Source organism: Alosa sapidissima, chromosome 23 (genome assembly GCF_018492685.1).
Source record: "Alosa sapidissima isolate fAloSap1 chromosome 23, fAloSap1.pri, whole genome shotgun sequence".
NCBI classification, from domain to species: Eukaryota; Metazoa; Chordata; class Actinopteri; order Clupeiformes; family Clupeidae; genus Alosa; species Alosa sapidissima.
Genome location: NC_055979.1, coordinates 12,700,001 through 12,718,592, shown reverse-complemented (window position 1 = coordinate 12,718,592; position 18,592 = coordinate 12,700,001). Strand labels below are relative to the sequence as shown.

The following is an 18,592-nucleotide window of genomic DNA, read 5'->3' as shown; positions in this document are numbered from 1 at the left end:
GCTAAGATTGAATGCCTTCTCCACGCTTATCTGTATCAGTGTAGGGGTGTAATTTCAGATCGTAGGCACTGAAATAGCGAACGTGTGAAATGTTGAAAAAAAGAGATACTTTTGCTTTGCAACTCGAGATTGCACTAGCCTGTGCATTCGTTATTGTGCGTTACAAAGGCTAATTGAATTGAGAACTTGAGTTTGATGGGGAGCAGTGTGTGTTGCTCTTAACAGTACACTATATGACGACCAGCAATAAAGTGTTTTCTTCAGTTTACTAAAGAAAACATACGCTACTGTCAATAGATTAATCTGTCTTTGATCTAATCGACAAATTAAGATGTAAGACAATAAGCGTTTCCTAGGTCTTCCTAGGTGAAGATTTTAACCTCAAAACCCATTTTGACTCCCTCCTGAAGGGCCACTGCTCATTGGATCTGCACAAATGTAGTGGTAGGGCAAAGTGTAGAGAAATGGGACTAATTTGCCGTAGTGTGTACTCTGAACGATCAGGCTGCCCAGAAGCAGAAAGAGCCAGCCTTTCGTGGGGCAGCTAAGGACGGCAGGAATGAAAAAACAACATTCGGAGTGGAGTGAGTGGCAGAGCTGTAGTACAAAAGAACTGCAAAAGAGCCGAAAAACACACTGAGTGCCAACCTTACTAGTCAGTGCTTGACGGGGCCACTGGATTAACACACACACACACACACACACACATACACACACAACACAGACGCCAGACTTGACAGTCTCTAGCAAATCCTCTCCAAAGTGAAGAGAAACCTCGTAAAAAAGAAGCTTGGAGTGCTATTATGGCTGTTGTTAATCTTCACCACTACCACAGACCCAGTTCACTGCAGGGGTGAATGGCACAGGAACGTCTCACACACACACACACACACACACGTGTACGCACACTCACACTGACTCAGTCTCTAAAATGGGTCCTTCAAGTCCTCAATCATATTCCTGTACTTTTTCAGTCATATTCAGTACATTTCTCCTCAGGATCTATGTAACTCACTTGGATTGATCAATACACTCTTTCAGCCCATCAACAACCTTGCATGAACCCTCCTTGAATTTGATTGGTTGTAGAGCTCTAATGTCAGCATTTCTCCAGAAAGACTGAAGGACAACCCCTTTAACACCAGCTCTTAGGCAGCAGCAGCACTTAAGCAGCAGCTCCTTATGTAATTGGTTGTAGATTGGTTGCTCCTTATTTGATTGGTAGTTGACCTCTAATGTCATCAAGCTTTCCCCAGAAAGATTCAAGGACTGAACCTTTAACATCAGCTTTTCGGCAGCAGCTCTTGGGGCGACCCTGAGCAAGAAGAGGTGTCTCAGGTGGTATTCCACAGAGCCTACGCTAATGTAGGTCACTATAACAAGACCCCACTCCAACCAGACAGGAGCCAGCCGTGACATGGGCTTCGTGGTCTAGCGCCCCGCACACGCACACACACACACACACACACACACACACACACACACACACACACATACACACACACACACACACTGGTGAGGGAGAGAGTGGTACACGGCTGGCGCACTGAGAGCTGAACTCTTGACCCTGTGACCCACATATGTAACCTCATGGCGTCCATTAGAACACTGAGCACTTTAACTACCCAACATTAGTGAGGATGTGTATGTGTGTGTGTGTGTGTGTGTTTGTGTTTGTGTGTGTTGCATGGGGGGCTGGCTTTCTGTGAGGGATTTAAAAGCACTGCCAGTGCCACCTCGCTGCGCTCCACACATTCCATTCCCGCCTCAAACAACACGGCGATAGGCTTCATCCCAGACATGTCTCTCAACACTGCTGCGGGACCAGGGGTGAGGTACAGACATGGGGGGGGGGGGGGGGGGGGGGTGTTATAAAAATGACAAAAGTGGCAATGACGTCAGCCACAAAGTATGACCAAACCCTTACGAGAGGATGAGGGAAAAAAACAAGGAGGAAGATGAAAAACAAGCCAAAAAAAAAATTAAATGTGTGAGAGAAAAGTGAACCCTGGGAGCGTTAGGAAAACAAGAAGCTGATAAATAGGCAACATCAACTTTTAATCAAGGATCAAAGTATAAGAGAGAATGATAAAAGAGAGGGAGAGAGGCCAAGTCAGAGGGTAAAGTGGGAGAGAGATAAGTAAGAGAGACATAGAGAGGCACAAAAAGAAAGAGAGAGTGAGTGTGTGTGTGTGAGAGAGAGTGTGAGAGCCATGTAGCCAGCCTGTCTAGACGGCAGTCTGTTTTCAGGAAGCCCCTGAAGCATATAAAACAACATCTGCAGGATGCATTAATCACACTTAGACCCACTTGCTGTGGGGGCTCGTGGAGACTAAAGGGACTGAAATCTATTGAAGTCTATGGTGCGCGACAGTGAGATTTGCACTAATGCAAAGAGGAAGAAGACGGAGGAGGAAGAGGAGGAGCTGGAAGAGGCAGAGAAGAAGAAGCAGAAGCAGAAGAAGAAGATGAAGAAGAAAAGTAATGAGGGTGATTATCCAGAACGCACTGAAGTGCTGTTTTCGGAACTGTATTGGAATTTTCTTAGGGACATGCATTTCTGTGGCAATCTGCCACATCTTCTTTGTTTTCTGCCCCTGGCCTCAGCTCCACTCCCTCTGGAATAAGCTCAACTGCTCCTTTTGGAACGGTTCACTGTTATTGTACCACAAAACAAAAACACAACTAAACAAAACTGGAACCAGGATTAAAATCAAAATAAAAAGATCAACTCACCAACAATAGGAGACTGTAACAATAAGTGAATGCCATACAGTAACATCCTGTGGTGCTATGTCAATTGTGGAGCAGCAAACAGGGCACCCAGAACTTTTATATATATATATATATATATATATATTTCTTTTTGGGCTTTTTATGTCTTAGATCAGATAGGATAGTGGAGAATGACAGGGAGTGAGTGGGAGAGAGTCGGGGTGGGATCCGGAAAGGACCACGGGGCGGGAATCGAACCTGGCCGGCGTACGGTGCAGGTGCCCCAGCCAGAGAGCAAAACACAAATGACCTGACTTTGCGTTCAAGTCATTTTTCCTCTATCAGAGGTCGGAATGTCCGAATATCCGATGTGGCACCGACTGGCTTTGCTCCCACGGGCCAGTGTTTGGAGGGTGGCCGACACAGGCAGGTGACGGGAGGTGAGGGGGGACTGTGTCATTCGAGTCTTTCATTAGCTGGCCAGTTTTGGGCTCCTGCATGGCGCGTCCAGTGGGAGACCTGGCTCAGTGTGTGTGAGCAGAGAGAAGAGGAGGAACAAGCGCCCAGAAGCCTCCGAAGCCTCACAGCAGACCCAGTGAGACAAAAACAAGTAACTAGGCCAACCTGCCCCCAAAAAAGTTATTATAAGAACCCAGGAAAACTGCACTGACAGCAGAAAGATCAATATAACACTGAGAGACTACTCTAACAAGGCTGAGCATGCTACCTGCACAGAAAAAGACCACCATGGTCATATACAGTCATGCACTAAACTACTGAAACTACCATATATTCATAGCAAAAACCTTGATAGATTAAACTAGAGTGCTGTATCACACACCATTATGCTCCTACAATTTCTAATTCACACCAAGACACACACAAAATCCTCGTTCAGGAGAGATGGTCTGGTGTGTCTCCTGACCACTGAACCAGTCAGTAGTCTGCAGGTAAGTGGCCGTTTACAGCTCTCATTTACAGCTGAACTCATAGACTGTATATAATCTTTGGCTGAACTGGACTGCTTGTGGTACACTACGCTTCATGTGCCCTGCATGGCTACTGGCACCAAGTCTGTAGCAGCATCGGTCATTCATTCAGCGCCACGAATGGAGAGGCACTCCTATCCTCTTGAGTTTTGTCTGTAAGGCTGAAGAGGCCCATTAAACCAAGGCATTGTGTTTAAAAGCGTTTGGATTACCCCGAGTAATAACCTAATTCACATTTTATTGTGCTGTTTAGGGGGGAGGCCCTTCAGCTGAAGTGGAGGAGTGGGGAAAGAATTTGAGGGAGTGGGGAAGCATGTGTGTGTGTGTGTGTGTGGTGGTGGTGATTGGGGGGTACTGGAGTCGATAAAGCACATTGCTTAAAATCCAGGACACATGCAATGGGATCTCAGCTTTAGCGTTCTACAATAGGCCCTTCCAGAGCAAATTAAAGGAGCTGATTTTTTTTCTATCCAAAAGCTATATTTTTTTCTCTCTTCACTCTCTAAAACGACTTTCTGGAATAACGAGCTGAGCAGCTGATGAGAGTCAAGCACCCTGTGAGAGATAGAAGGCTCTTCTTTTGAAACCGAGAACAGCTCCAAGTGTTTTTAGCAGGAACACTCCGTTCTGGAACGGAAGAATATTATCAGCATGGATGGATAGATGGATGAATAGATGGACTGATTGATCATCGTCTCAATGGATTATGAGAGAGACTGGGCCACTGTCAACCACAGAGAACACTGCTGAAGGATCCACTATACTTTAGCACTTGTTGAGCTAAGCAGTTGTGATATCTGGTCAAAGCAAACTGGATTGGAATCTTCTGCCGTCTGTAGTGCATGACAAGATTCAGTGTAATGGCTCATCTTGGCACCTCTCTCCCAGTGCATAGGCATGTTAGTGCACGCACACGCTCACTCACTCTCTCTCTCTTACACACACACACACGGTCTCTCTCTCTCTCACATACACACACACACACACATTTCCACAGCATGTTACTGACATGTTAACAGCTCAGATGGTATCTGTTCGTTCTAGCTATACAATCACTACAAAAACACTGCATTCACCTTTTATTTATTTAGAGTCATCCAGTAGATGCGTCTGTGTCATTTGAGGTACAGGCAGGGTTGCATTGTTATTTTCATGTGTACTCACAATAACTTAGACTGATCATCATGACATTATTGTTGCGCCCTTCTCCAGCTGAGCAACAGAGACAATTCTGCCTTGTTCTGCCAAGAACCCCAAAGTTCTCCTACAAGAACCCAACAGTTTTATTGCAAATTCCTAAATCAGACCACTTACTTTTCAGTGTTGAAGACTCCTTTCTTAAGCCCTGAAGTACTTCTTTTTTTATTTTATTGATGCTTATTTCAGGTCAATATTAGTAACTTATTACTTAGTAATTAGTAACAAAAAATGTGCATCACTGTAGAAAAATGTTTCATGGTCAGAAATGTGACACTGACCGCACAGTTGATAGTTGATACCAACCAGTCAGTTGATAGTTGTGAGGTATGGTGTCAGTCAATGTTACTGTGAGAATTTTTGGCTTCTGGCACATTCACGGCTCTTAGCCCTTATCCCCAGGGTCTCCACAGCACCGTCTCCCATGACCTCCTCTGCCCCATGATCCTTCCTGCTCCTCGCCCACTCTCCCTGGCACCGGCTGGGCACAGCTGCCACGCGGCGTCAGAGTGGCACCACTGGTGCCCGCTGCTCACACTGACCAACAGAGGCCCGCTGCAACCGTGAGAAACCCTGCTAACACACCAAGTGGAGAGAGCACTCCGCTCCTCTCTTTCTTTCTTCCTCCCTCGTTTCCCCCTCTCTCCTCTCTACCATCTCCTCTCCTCCACTCTCAGCTTGCCTGTGCTCGTGAGAAAATCCCTGCTACTACAGCAGGCTGAGAGCACTCCTCCCTCTCCACCTTCCTCCCCTCTCTCCTTTCCTCTCTCTCTTTTCCTCGCTCCCTCGTTTCTCTCTCTCTCTCCTCTTAGCTCGCCACGCTTCCCGCTCTTTTCCCACAGAGCGTGAAAAGGCCATGGCATGGGTACGGCCCCTAGCTGCCTGTCCTGATAATAAAACCATTGTCTACTAAAAATCCCTCTCTATCTCTCAGTCATTCACTCCCTCTCTCTCTCTCACACATTCACCCAGTCCCTCTCTCTCACACACACACGCACACACACACACACACACACTCGCACATTATTCCCCTCTCATTTACTCTGTCTCAAACTCGGACTTTCCCATAAGGGAAAGCGTGGTCTCACAGCACACTGCCGCTGGACAGGCTGGAGCCAGGGCTAGGAGTAAGATAGATAGACAGAGGAAAAACAGATGGAGGGGGGTGAGAGAGAGAGAGAGAGAGAGAGAGAGAGAGAGAGAGGGAAGAAAAACAAAAGAAGTGCTCCACATCTGTCCTCTTCAATCACGTGCTCCCAGGAACTATGTTCTCAACAGGGTGCAACATTACAGGAACTGCTTAGGAATGTGTGTGTGTGTGTCTATGTATATGTCCATATTTGTAAGTGTGTGTGTGTCTGCCTCCCTGTGTGTGACTTCCTCTGTGTGAGTGTGTTTCGGTGTGTGTATACGTGCATATTTGAATGTGTGTGCCACTGTGTGAGTTAGCATGTGTGTGCGCCTTCCTGTGTATGTGTGTGTATGTATGTGTGTGTGTGTGTGTGTATGTGTGTGTGTGTGTGTGGTGTGTATGTATGTATGTATGCGTGTGTGTGTGTAAGTGTGTGAGTATGTCTTACTGTGTGTTTACCTCTCCACGTGTGTATGTGTGTGTGTGAGTGTGTGTCTGTCTCCCGGTGTGTGTGCCTCTGGCCTGTTTCTATGTGTGCATGTGTGAGTTTGTGTGAGTTCCTGGCCCCGTGTGATGACATCACAGAAGAATGTTTGAGCTTTGGCTCCTCTGGGCTCTTGGGAGACTCAGAAAGAGACTCCTAAAAGGACAGCTAGGCCTAATAGCCTTCATAATGGAGAAAGAGGGACTGAATAAGCAGACAAAAACAATCTAGTGTGGTGCATTCTTCGGCATATTTATGGAAATTCCTGTGTGTGTGAGTGTGTGTGTGTGTGTGTGTGAGAGAGAGAGAGAGAGATACAAAGAAAGAGAGATAAATGATTGTGTACATGTTTCTGTGTGTGTGTGTGTGTGTGTCCTGGGGCTTTCAAACAGCTCTCATTGCTCTTCACTAAAGTTCCAGTTGCCGTTTCTATAGAATGCTTCATGGGAGTTTAACTGACCACCATCAACACGTGCGCAGTATCCGAATCAGGTCATGCAACAGCATGGGCAGTCTCACAAAGCCATTCACACAGAATCACTTCTGGCACTTCAGAATAACTAATTGGTCTTCCCGCAGCTAAGCTGATAAGGCAGGGATGAGTTCACTAAAAATGACACCAGAGCTCCAGGGTTTCCAAAAAGGGACTCCCGGAATGTACGTACACACACACACATTCACACACACACGGATGCACTCCTCTCCTACACCCTAACCTCGGACCAGTTGCATAGCCTGAATGACCAAAATCACAACAACCCCAAAACACAGCATCAATGCTGAGAGAAAAGAAGAGGAGCAGAGAGGAGAAAAGTGAAGAGGAGAGGAGCAGAGAGGAAAGGAGTGGAGAGGAGGAGTAGAGAGGAGCAGGGAGGAGAGGAGTAGAGGGAAGGGCTGTGGAGGGTTCATTTCCCTGGGCTAGGGCTTCACCGCAGGGGCTGGAAATTGAGCTGGATGGATTGGGGCTGGATTAAAGTGGTCTGTGGAGACGCTAACCTCGGCATGTGTCTGGCTAACCTCTTAGCTTGACTTAAAGAGGATCAAGGCAGCGCGTGCACCTTTGGCCCACTTCCCTTAGCCTTTGGGAAGAGGTGGAATGGGCCGTGTGAGGGCGGACACAGAGGTGGGAGCACATTGTTACACTGAGGTGTCGCTTCCTCTGAGTCATCGTGGGAGGTATGAACTATTTCTCTTGAGATGAGAAACGCCTTCTCCAGCCAAGTTCTCCAGGGTTTCCAACGGTGGCCTTGGCCAGCAGGAGCTCTATATGTGAAAAGAGCTCTGCTCTGTTCAGGCCGAGGCCCCTGCTTGTGTAACTGCTCATAGATATTAGAAAGCTAGATACCGCATTGACCGTCGAGTTCTATTAGGTGGTATCGTAAACGCAGCTGCCATATTGCTGGGGGCAACACCTACTGTCTATGGCCAACACTTGCCGGCAATCAGAGACACCTGTCTGATTTCCAGTCAGAGTCAAATGCTCCTCCGTTGGCCTCCAGTGAGTGTTGCCCCCACCAAGATGGCATCGCTATTTACGTACGTTCTGGAGCCCAATGTGGTATGTCGTGTAGGATATGTCGTTATTCAGAGGTGTTTCGGCATTGTTGGTTGTTGTTTCTGCGGGCAGCCCAGTGTTGTTGCTGTGGAACACGTGTAACACTGCCCCTTGTGTCAATCAAATTGGCACTCTACAAGGCAGTGGATGTTGCCCAGTGCATGCTTTTTTTTTGGAGAAAAAGATGATAATGGAGTGAGAAGATGATATACTTTACTCCTTTCAAAAGTTTATTGTCTAAGTACTCAATCTGCTGCCTGCTCCTCCTAGCATATCTGGTTGAAATCAAAGTACATCCAAATGCTGTCAGTGAGCTGAACCAGGTGTATTCAGCTCTACCAGAGGGACACTGACACATTCATTCACACACTCAGAGCAGGGGAAGATGATAATGAGGAATAGGACTGAGAGACGCTGCTCTAAGGCTTCCTCCTGGGGATGCGATTGGTTTTCTTCCCCTGGAGGACTCCTGTGGTGTTCTGGGGTGATGCAAGGAGGGCATTGCGTCTCCTAAAACACAGGGTGCACGGAGTGGTAAACGGTGCAAGAGTGAGCAGTCTCGTTAGCATAATTAAGACATGCTAAACTGGTAATTGGCTGGTGATGAGGGACCTTCCCCTCTCTGCTCCTGAGTGCCAATTCCACCTCATCAAAATGATTAACCTATTTCAGCCACAACAATACAGCTAATACACACATGCGTGCACAAACACTCTGGGTGCGTGAAAGACTGTTTGTGTGTGTGTGTGTGTGTGTGTGTGTGTGTGTGTGTGTGTGTGTGTGTGTGTGTGTATAGTGTGTGTGTGTTTGTATGAGAGACAGACACATACCCACATACCCTCAACCACTCTCTCACGCACAGACACACACACACACACACACACACACACAAAATCACTACCCACACAAAATCACTACTGTTTCCAGTTGAGGAAATGATGTGATTACTGAGCAACAGAGTGTTTTCCCACGGAGCAGAGCAAACTGAGAATGGAAGCACACTATAGCCATAGTCTAGTCTGTGAAGACCCGGGCACTAAGCCTGCGCTCTTCTACACTCAAAAGGGCCCGCTAACAACCCAGCAGGCTGCCGTGGCTGTGTACTGGTGGCTGGTGCTCTTCACTGTTTTATCCCTACCTGCCCCAAGCCCTCGCATATGTTTGCCAGCTGGCTACCGAACACAATGCAAGAGGGGGCAGTTGCAATCTGATTGGCCACGACGAGAGCTGGTCAGGACCACCTAGCGTGCAGTAAATGGGCCTGCTAATCTCATTTCTATATCAGACTCAGATTAAGTAACTGTAGGCCTACTTACTAAATAACGCTTTCAGCCATGTTAGCATCAGAAAGAATATCCATGTTGTGCCGCTGCTCAGTAGTAAGAGAATGAAATGTAGCTTATCGAAGCCTGCAACTTCATGAGGTAGCATACAAAATGTACAAGTATTGTGGCTGGCGAGCACAACTTTTTCTAGCCTGTCTGACTCACAGAGCCTACAGACAGTGTTGCCAGATTGGGTTGAGTGATTGTCATAGAGATCCATTCAACTAAAATTTTTATTTGCCCGCCTAAAGCTTATTTTCCCCCGCCCGACGAAGTCAAAAGAAGCCCAATTGGGCGGGCACCCGCCCAATCTGGCAACACTGCCTACAGAACTATGACTCAAGGCCAATGCGCATTCGAATGGCGATGCTGTATAATCTCAATCTCCCTTGCAGTAACCTGGACAAATAGCATGCCTGGGTAAGGGTAATTCTTTACTCTCCACTCATTCTTGTGTTGGCCAGGCTCTACACACCTATATATATATATATAAATATATATATATAAATATATATATATAATCTTTTTTTTCTGCCTCCTCCTTGTAAAGCTAATTCCTGTACCTACAGCCATCTTTTTTCTTTCTTTCCAGAAAAGTGAGCGATTGACTGGCGCTATGGGGATTATCGAAGCAGCTTGCTTTCTAAAGTGAGGACACTGCATTATTTCCAGATCTGTCTCGTCTCGTCTGCTTTGGGCCAAGTCAGCAGAAAGGCACCATGCCACACCATGCAGACGCCCACCACTCAGCATGCTAACAACATATAGGCCTAGGCTTTCTGAATCCGTTTTACAGATCTGAGAGTCCAATCACAAGAAGTAAAGCGTATTGTCTAAAATCTCACTGTTTAAGATGGTGAGACAACTATGAGTAAAAATACATTCTTCTTTTTTCTAAAAAAAAAAAAACAGTGTTGTTGTTATTAGACAACACACAATGTCTCACGTCACCAGCCTGAACCACAACGAGCAAAACAAAAATAAAGTCAGAGGCCTTACATAACAGCACAAACTCGTGCCATTTTACACGGTTCAGTAAGCCTCTTCCGCTCGAATGATGACTAGGCAGGAGAGTTGTCCTACCGACCACTCCTGAACACGGACCTTTGGACCGCAACAGCCTCACCACCTGCTGGGTGTGTGTATGCGCCACCATTGGCCACTGGAGTAGAGCCACTGGTGCTAGGCCATTTGGAATAGTAAAAGATTGGGGTGAATGACGAAGGTTGGGGGGGGGGGGGGGGGGTTAGTGCTGGTCACTGCTTTGGCCAATGGTTCCACAACATGGAGCCCAATGCAGACTGTTAACAAAATTAAATTGGGCAAAGATGTACACATATTCTTGAGAAATGTATAGTTAACTAATTAATAATAACCAATGCTGTGTTATAATAATGCAAGTAGGGCCTAGTCATCATGTTTGTTGTAAACAAGAAGTGCAGTACATCCCAGTAAAATGTTATCCCACTGTGAAAAATGATCACCTAATACAGGAAAACTTCAAAGGTCACATTTTGGATCACAAAGCTCTTCATCATCAGACACTGAGATTTGTTTTCCTGATGTATTTGTCTTCTGCTCTGAGCACCTGGCAGGACTGGATGTGCAAACATTTTTCAAATCTCACTTCCCCCTGCAGCTTGACATATATCATTGCAAACTATATCCGCCCTCTTAGTCCTCACCCCCCCCCCAATCGTTGCAAGTACAGGAAGTTTTAGGAGCTACTACCAACCCTACTGGCAGGTTGAGTTGTGAATGTGATATCACATGCCTTTATGAGGCACTGCCAGATAAGACACACACTAAATGATGACAAAAAAGGCAATAAAAACTGTGTAAGTATTAATATACAGTATCACTACGCATCCTTGCCCCCAGCCCCCCCCCACCACCACCTTTGATGCAACACTGCTAATCTTTGCCTGAACGCCATCTGATAAGAGACAGTGTAAATAACCTTGCTCTGGGCGCACGCCCAACTCCAGAACTGTGTGTGTGTGTGTGTGTGTGTGTGTGTGTGTGTGAGTTTGTGACATGGCTTTAGCACGGAGAGACACATTTACTGCGTGTGCACTGGAAGCGGAGGCCCAGGCAGCTCCTGTGTGTCTTAAAACAACCAACCAGCCTGTCTCGGATCCAGTCTTGTTTATACCAGCGAATACTGAAGAGAGAATGATAAGCGCTTCTTCGATATACACACATACAGTAACCAAAACAAATTCTCTTCCAATACAGCAGTTTCCTATTATCCCATCAATCGCCATGGGAGGAAAGAGATGAACAGAATGTAAAGGCCAAAAGAATGTCACAAACATTCTTTTCACAAACTGAGTCACAAACTGGACTTTACTGGAGTCCATTAAATGCTATGTGACATTCAATGTTAATCGCTTAGAATAGTATTCTGTAGTAGCTGAAACAGTTCCATTTGAGTAAGCTTGCCATTTAAGGGTGACAACACCAGACCCCATCACCCTCGCTCCGAGGACAAGCGCGCGGTACACGTGTTTATGCAACCATTATGAACATGGACCACTGTAACCGTGCAATAAAATGAGCCGCATACGTGTGGCCTGTTAAACTGTACCACCGCAGCTTTCCGAGGCTTAATTACGCATGGTCAACTCAACAGCTATTTAGTAACGAGGTCGGTTTGGAGCGTCACCAGCAGTGGCTACAGCTCAATGATGCAATATGCGAACATGTCAATACAGTGCCCACTGTGCATGCATACAATTTCCTCACTGAGATGCACTTTAAATACCAAATTCCTTTCAATCACATAATCGGATTCTCTAGTGCCCGCAGGGTAGCAAGCTAATAGTGGAATCCTCGTGTAAATTAATGTTAGGCTATCTCTCCGCTCTACTGGTGTCAGATAAGTGTTTTACATTAAAATATGTAAATTATTGTTACGTTCCACGTTCAAATAATTACAGAACTTCAATTGTGTAATCCAGAGCCATCGCCTGAACGACCTCAGAGAGTTCATTTACAGTGAGCTGCCCTCGGCACTGAGGATTACCTCGCGATGTTACTTAAGGCGGCCAACACTCAAAGAACATAATGGCTAGATTTTCCAAATTAAAGCGGAGAAACCACCCGTGGCACGCGAAGCTTGCTATTACATATTGGGTTAGCGGTGTGACCAGCTCATTTGGATAAACGCCAGACAATCCGCTTAGTCCAACAACCAATCTTCGATCGCCTCCATCATGGGCACTGTGAATATGAGCTTAATAGCTAGATGTGGGCGATGGTGATGGGGTGGGGGTATGCCTGGCTCAGCTGTAAGCAATTCATGCTCTATACTTGACAGCAAATAGCCTACAAAAGCCCGCTTCTCTGAAGCAAGATCGATGAGTTTATTTACATATTTCCACCCACCTGAGGAACAGGAGATGAGAAAAACGGCAAATGCCAATTTCGTAGCTGCTCCCATTTTTGCTCCCCGGTCGACCCCTCAGATAAAATCCTTACAGTCACGTCAGGTTGATCCTCCTGTCCTTGCTCTGAAGAAAAATATTTTCAGTCGGCGTCGCTGTACATAGATTAGTATTTCAAAAAATGTTGAAATACCCAGCTCCTCTAGTGATCTGTTATTTAGACCAAGGCCAATATTGCCTAATAATGGCCATAAGGCGCGTGCCAAATTGTAGATGGTATCGAAACAGGCCCTCTCGACGATACAATGTTTACAGTACTGTATGGGACAACCATGTCACTGCGGACCGTGGCTATCGTGAAAAAGAAATACAGTGAAAAGTACAAGCTCTTGTCGGTATCCAAAGAGAGATTATCAGCAATGAAGGTATATGTTGGTATTGCATAGGCCTTTTCAATTACATATCCTTATACAACGATGCTACTGTCCGCTTTACTGCAGCCTTCTATTGCGCGTAGACGCACGCTAGCTACGAGCGAACCGACGACTGCATGTCCGTCCGTTTACCTGGGTCCAAACCATTGCTAGTGATGTGGGAATAAAACAGTAAGATCGTTCTGTATTTTGCTTCTGTCCTGCGTAACAAACTGTAGTCCAGTAGTCCAATTAATTTCAAAAGGTCAGATGAGCAGTTATTCCCAGTTGGAAAAATACGATGACTGAAGAACGTCAAACACGAGTCACTCAGTCCGAGGTTCCCACATGCATATTGAACTTCTTTATCTTGACAGGCAGCTCCATAACTCGTTTCCCAATGAATGAGGATATGACAACGCATAGACCACAATGTGGTTAACTGGTTAACTAAATACTTATCTCAAATAATTCATTCGTTCCGCTTCAGTCCATTTCGTTAAAGCCTTTCACTTATAACTGTGCAAAATGTGCAACATTAAGTGGACCTGAAAGCAATGCGTACAGAACGGTCCGAGCAAATCAGAGGATAGCTGAATGATCCCCTATTATGAATTCCAGAGCGTTTCTCTCCTGACAGCTGAATTTGCCTTTCTGACAGGAGCACTGTCTGACTCGACGTAGTGATAGTTATAGCAGACTAACGGAAGGTAGTTAGCCAGGGAGCTAGCTGTCGTTACCCATCCAGCTTGGCAGGTCTCGGTCCGGTTATCACGTCCGAAACAGTCTTTTCCTAATTTGACGTTAATGTTACTCTAAGGCGGGACAGAAAGGACAGCGACAATGGCCTCAAAAAACAGCTGACGGCTAGTACAGATTCGTTTAGACGTTCAACAGCACCTCGCTGCCAACTTGCTGCTGTCCTGTCGCGAGTCTCCTTGAACAGCAATGGCAACAACACTTGTTTCCAACAGTATCCTCCTCATTCAACGCATTGCCTGGATTCAAGATGGCGTCAAGCACGGATTGTTTTTGTTTTTTCCCCCTATTGCTCCTCCTCTCCGTCCCTCCCATTCACGTTGATAAAATTGAGTGACACTACATCACGTCAAATCGAAAGAGAGGGAAATCATACAGACGACTGCGAGTATTCCCAATCCCATGTCAGAAATCCTGCGCGTTTAATTTGGGTACCCACATGCGCACCTGGGTACCCAAAAGTGATTGACCGATTGTGTGCTGGTCATGCATTAGTAATGACAAAGGAGTATTTAATGTAATGAAAAAATAGAAATGGATATAACTTCTATGTGTGCAGCAGGGAGTTATCCTTCGAGTGAAATACTACGCCTGTTATGTGGTAAAGCCTAGGTTAGTACCAGGTTGTAAGCATGCTGCTCCAAGTCCAAAACATAAACCTATGTACATAATTATGTTATAACCTTCAGACGACTTCAGAAGGAGACATCAACCTCAAAATCTCTAAACTAATCACCTGAAAATGTGAACCAAATGTAAGAAAGACAACTGCAGACACCCACATATCGGTGAGTAATAATAATAATAATATAATCATAATGCACAATGATATACTGAACAAGATCCATTTTGAGGGACAGCAAATACACAGATACAATTATGCCAAAGTGACTAGACACCCCAACCACCAACAAGCTTCTTCTTGTGAGCTTGCTATTTTACTCTGCGGATGATGTATGTCGGTGCATGGCTGAATTTAGAGCCTTTCAAACTAATGCAGCTTAAACAGCAAACCACAGAATAGCCTATATTTCAAATAAGTTTTTAAAAGCTCCCCCCTCTCCCCTGAGATGCACGTGCCATGGAATGAATGATCCCCTGTAGTCGCCAACACAGGAGTCGTTTTCACATAATTGCATGTATATGGACGATAGGGTTACAATACTCGGTGACCAAAGGACCACTTGGTGCATATGTAATTGGCTTTGTTTTAAAAAAAGGAGGCAGGGTATCATTGCTAGTTGGTGAATAATTGAAATGGGACTGGTGACCTCAGTGGACATGGCTCCAGTGAACATCATTACAGGGCCAGCATTGCCTTTTAATGGTGTTACTTAACATGGACCTCCAATGTCCCCTGATGGGTAAGAAGAGGCTCAGGTCAGGGGGGGGGGGGGTTGTGGGGAGCTCAGCTAGAAACAGGGACCCTGATCCCACAAGAGTAGCCTTTTAATGATTAATGTTGTAATGTTAGCTTACATTTTCTGTTCTTTGTATTTTATTGAGAGTTTTCTTTTTCTTCTTTTTAATGGTAGACTACGCATCCTTGGTGGTTGGTGCATTTTTTTTTCTCGAGCTTCAGAGAAATTGGTCAATAGAGGAAAGAAAAGGGAGAATTATATAGACCCTTTCAAGAGAGTTCCATTATCAGCATCATAGTTGGCCCCACAAGACTTCCTTTTTAAGTAGATTGAGGCCCAAATAGAACGTTCAAGCATTGTTTTTGTTTTTATTGTTGAAAGGGTCTATAGAAACAGCTTTTCAGGTCATGGCGTCAGCTGACTGGTGGCAAGCGCAAGTTTATTTATTAATCCACATGAGGCTGTCTCCTTTGGGTCTCCTGGAAGGACCGTTGAGCATGCCTCGCAAGGTCTGTGGGGTTAAATTGTTCACACTTGATTTTGACAGATGAGGGTGTGATTAATAGGCCTGGGTGAATGCCACCACCTCTCAGCTCCACAAAGGCCTGTGCCTGCACAAAGGGCTGTACACATCCTCTGCCTTTTTTTGTCACGGTGCGAGGCACAGTGGCTCTCGGGCCTAAGACGTTTGGAATGCTTTGTTGTCAACAGTGATTTGTCACTGGGTTGTTATTTTTTCTGCAGAGCTATACTGGTGTTGTCATACTCATAGAAATGGAAATACCCCCCCCCCCCCCCATGGGTCAGGCTACTGAAGGATACTATTATAAATCTTGTAGCTGGGCAAAAGTAGTTTTTTGTGGGTTTTGTCGCCAAAGGTAAAGCTGTGAGTTATGAGTTCAAACAGAATGCCAGAGAAGATGATGATGATGATGATGTATTGTGTTGTTTGCTGTTCTATAATAAATCTGGCTGCCTCTTGGCACACACATCTTTGATAGATTAGGTAGCAAAATAATCAACCTATTGTTAAACCCCAAGCTGTGATAAGACAGAGCCTGATCAGGTTTTAAAATAAAGTGTGAACAGTGAAACCATTTCCAACGCCAGTGTTATGACAAATGCGGCCTGTAAATATCAGCTTCTCCCTTGCAGCAGTCTGGAGGTAATATATGCAGCTATTTTGGAATTTCCCCCTAGATAGAATATGTGAAGCCAATCACACATTTGAATTTGGTAAGAACAAAATTGAGGTACTTGACAATGTGAAGTCTCATTTCTGCATGTGTCATGAAATAATTCCTTTCATGTAGCAGATTGGAAAATAGCACTCAAAACACACACACACACACATATTAAGTCAGCATACCAAATGTGTTGAGTGGCACTCCTTGCTTTTCATACGCACCCAAAAAGTCCAGCTCTGTTGCTGAAGTGGGTGCTCATGTCTCAGTCATACATCAACACATGTGACTCGTGTGTCTGTGTGTGTGTGTGTGTGTGTGTGTGTGCGTAGAGAGGTGACATGCCCCTCTGACCTTGTCAGTTGAGATGAATGTTGTCCTACCTCCTGCTCATTGTTCATTACTCTACAAACAAACAACCCCCTGACAGAAAGAGAGAGAAAGAGAGAGAGAGATAGAGAGTGTGTGTGTATATGTGTGTGTGTGTGTGTGTGTATGTGTGTGTGTTTATGTGTGTCTGTGTGTGTGCATGTGTGTGAGTGAGAGAGAGAAGCTTTTGCAAGTGACCTGACATTTACTCAGGGGTTGGGTTAAACATTTCTGTTTGGCAGTGCCATTAATTACATTTTAGTCAATGATCTGAGAGTGGAGGGGATTATTGAGGTGGATTTAAAAGCGCGGGTATCCTCCTGTCGACAGATGCCAGGAGGTTAGGATGGGGATGGGGGAGTTGTCTGTGTAGGAACGTTGTCACTTGTAGTTATTATTTGACCTTGGGGAACACAGTGAGATGATTTTATTTTTCCAAACTCTTTTTTTGTCTTTGTCTGCTGTCCTTTTGCAGTCCTTTTCATTTTCATTGTCTGACATTTATTTTCCTAAAGGGTTTGATTTTGCATATGGAAATGCATCACACTGCATACATCACACATAATAATAATAATGATAATAATAATAATATAATTTATTTATATAACACTTCTCTAACACAGGGCACCAAGTACTTAACAGAGAAAACAAGCCAAACAAAAATAGATAAATACTAAAATAATAATAAAATGGTAATGAGTGCACTTTATACATGGGGCATAGATACAGAGCAACTAGAACATTACAAGCTTGGCCTCAAAGTAGCGTGGGAACGTGCAAGCTCATGATAAACCAACTACTGTTGCAGCTAAGTCCCTAAGTGGACTTCAACTGAGCACGCCATTAGAATCACTGCTGCTTTGAAGTTAAAAGAAGAAGTGGTGACAGGAGATTAAACATTTAACCTGGTCAACGCTGATGATCTCTGAGCTCCTGATAAACATGACCAGAAATACTGTGTACTGTATGTGTGTGTGTGTGTGTGTGAGAGAGAGAGAGAGAGACCTTTTCAAAAAGTAATGCTGGGGCCTGTACGTGATCATTTCTCTGCCGCAGGGGGATGGGGTTGAGAGAGAGATTGGCCACAGCATGTTTGTTCCTCGCTGCGAAGCGTGTGCTCTGTGCTCCCTCTATTCAGCCAATTCTGATGTGTTAAATTTATTACCTGTGCTGATTTATCTAGCACCTGTTTCGCCCTGGGCGGCCTCAGCTCCTCTGAGGCTCCACATGACAAGGCTGAGAGAGATCAGGTTCAGGAGGGCGGCTCAGTCGAGCGGCTTGGAGAGGTGCTGTTAGTATGATACCATTTTCTGGCCTGGGAGGTGTTTTTTTTTATTCTAAAGCACATTAAAGGAACTCTATGTAAATGCTAACGCCCACTGGCGACGGCATTCGCGTCTATGGATTTGACGCTCAAGAGAGAGCAATTTTCAACTTTGGTGTTGACATGTGTCAGATGCTGACAGTGGGCATTGGCCTTAAGAATGACATTCATTTAAAGCATCACAATGTAATAATGGGTATATCAGCATTCTCACTATTATAAGTCATCCAATTCCCTTTGAAAGTGTTGTTATAATGTGATTAACATTCAGCCCAGTCTGTCCTCTTGTGTAATACCAGTTTGTACCTCAAGAGTCACAGTAGTGAAAAAAGCAAGGCAAAGCAACAGAGTTGAGAGCCTTGCGTTGTAGTACCTTCAGGGAAATGTGTTTCACAG

At 45.1% G+C, this 18,592-nt stretch overlaps 1 protein-coding gene across 2 annotated transcripts in view; it reads right to left on the bottom strand.

The window, feature by feature from the left end:
* LOC121698858 (activin receptor type-2A) overlaps nt 1-14,200 on the bottom strand; it is a 67,511-nt gene extending 53,311 nt beyond the window's left edge. Inside the window, exons 1-2 of one of the 2 annotated variants that reach the window (XM_042081319.1) lie at nt 14,100-14,200; nt 12,788-12,912 (exon numbers count right to left, since the gene is read on the bottom strand). In XM_042081319.1, coding sequence (XP_041937253.1) covers nt 12,788-12,842 — 55 coding nt within the window. In that variant the 5' untranslated portion in view covers nt 12,843-12,912; nt 14,100-14,200. The remainder of the gene's footprint in view (nt 1-12,787; nt 12,913-14,099) is intronic. The other variant, XM_042081320.1, reaches the window with a different exon arrangement.
* Nucleotides 14,201-18,592: the final 4,392 nt, after the last annotated feature.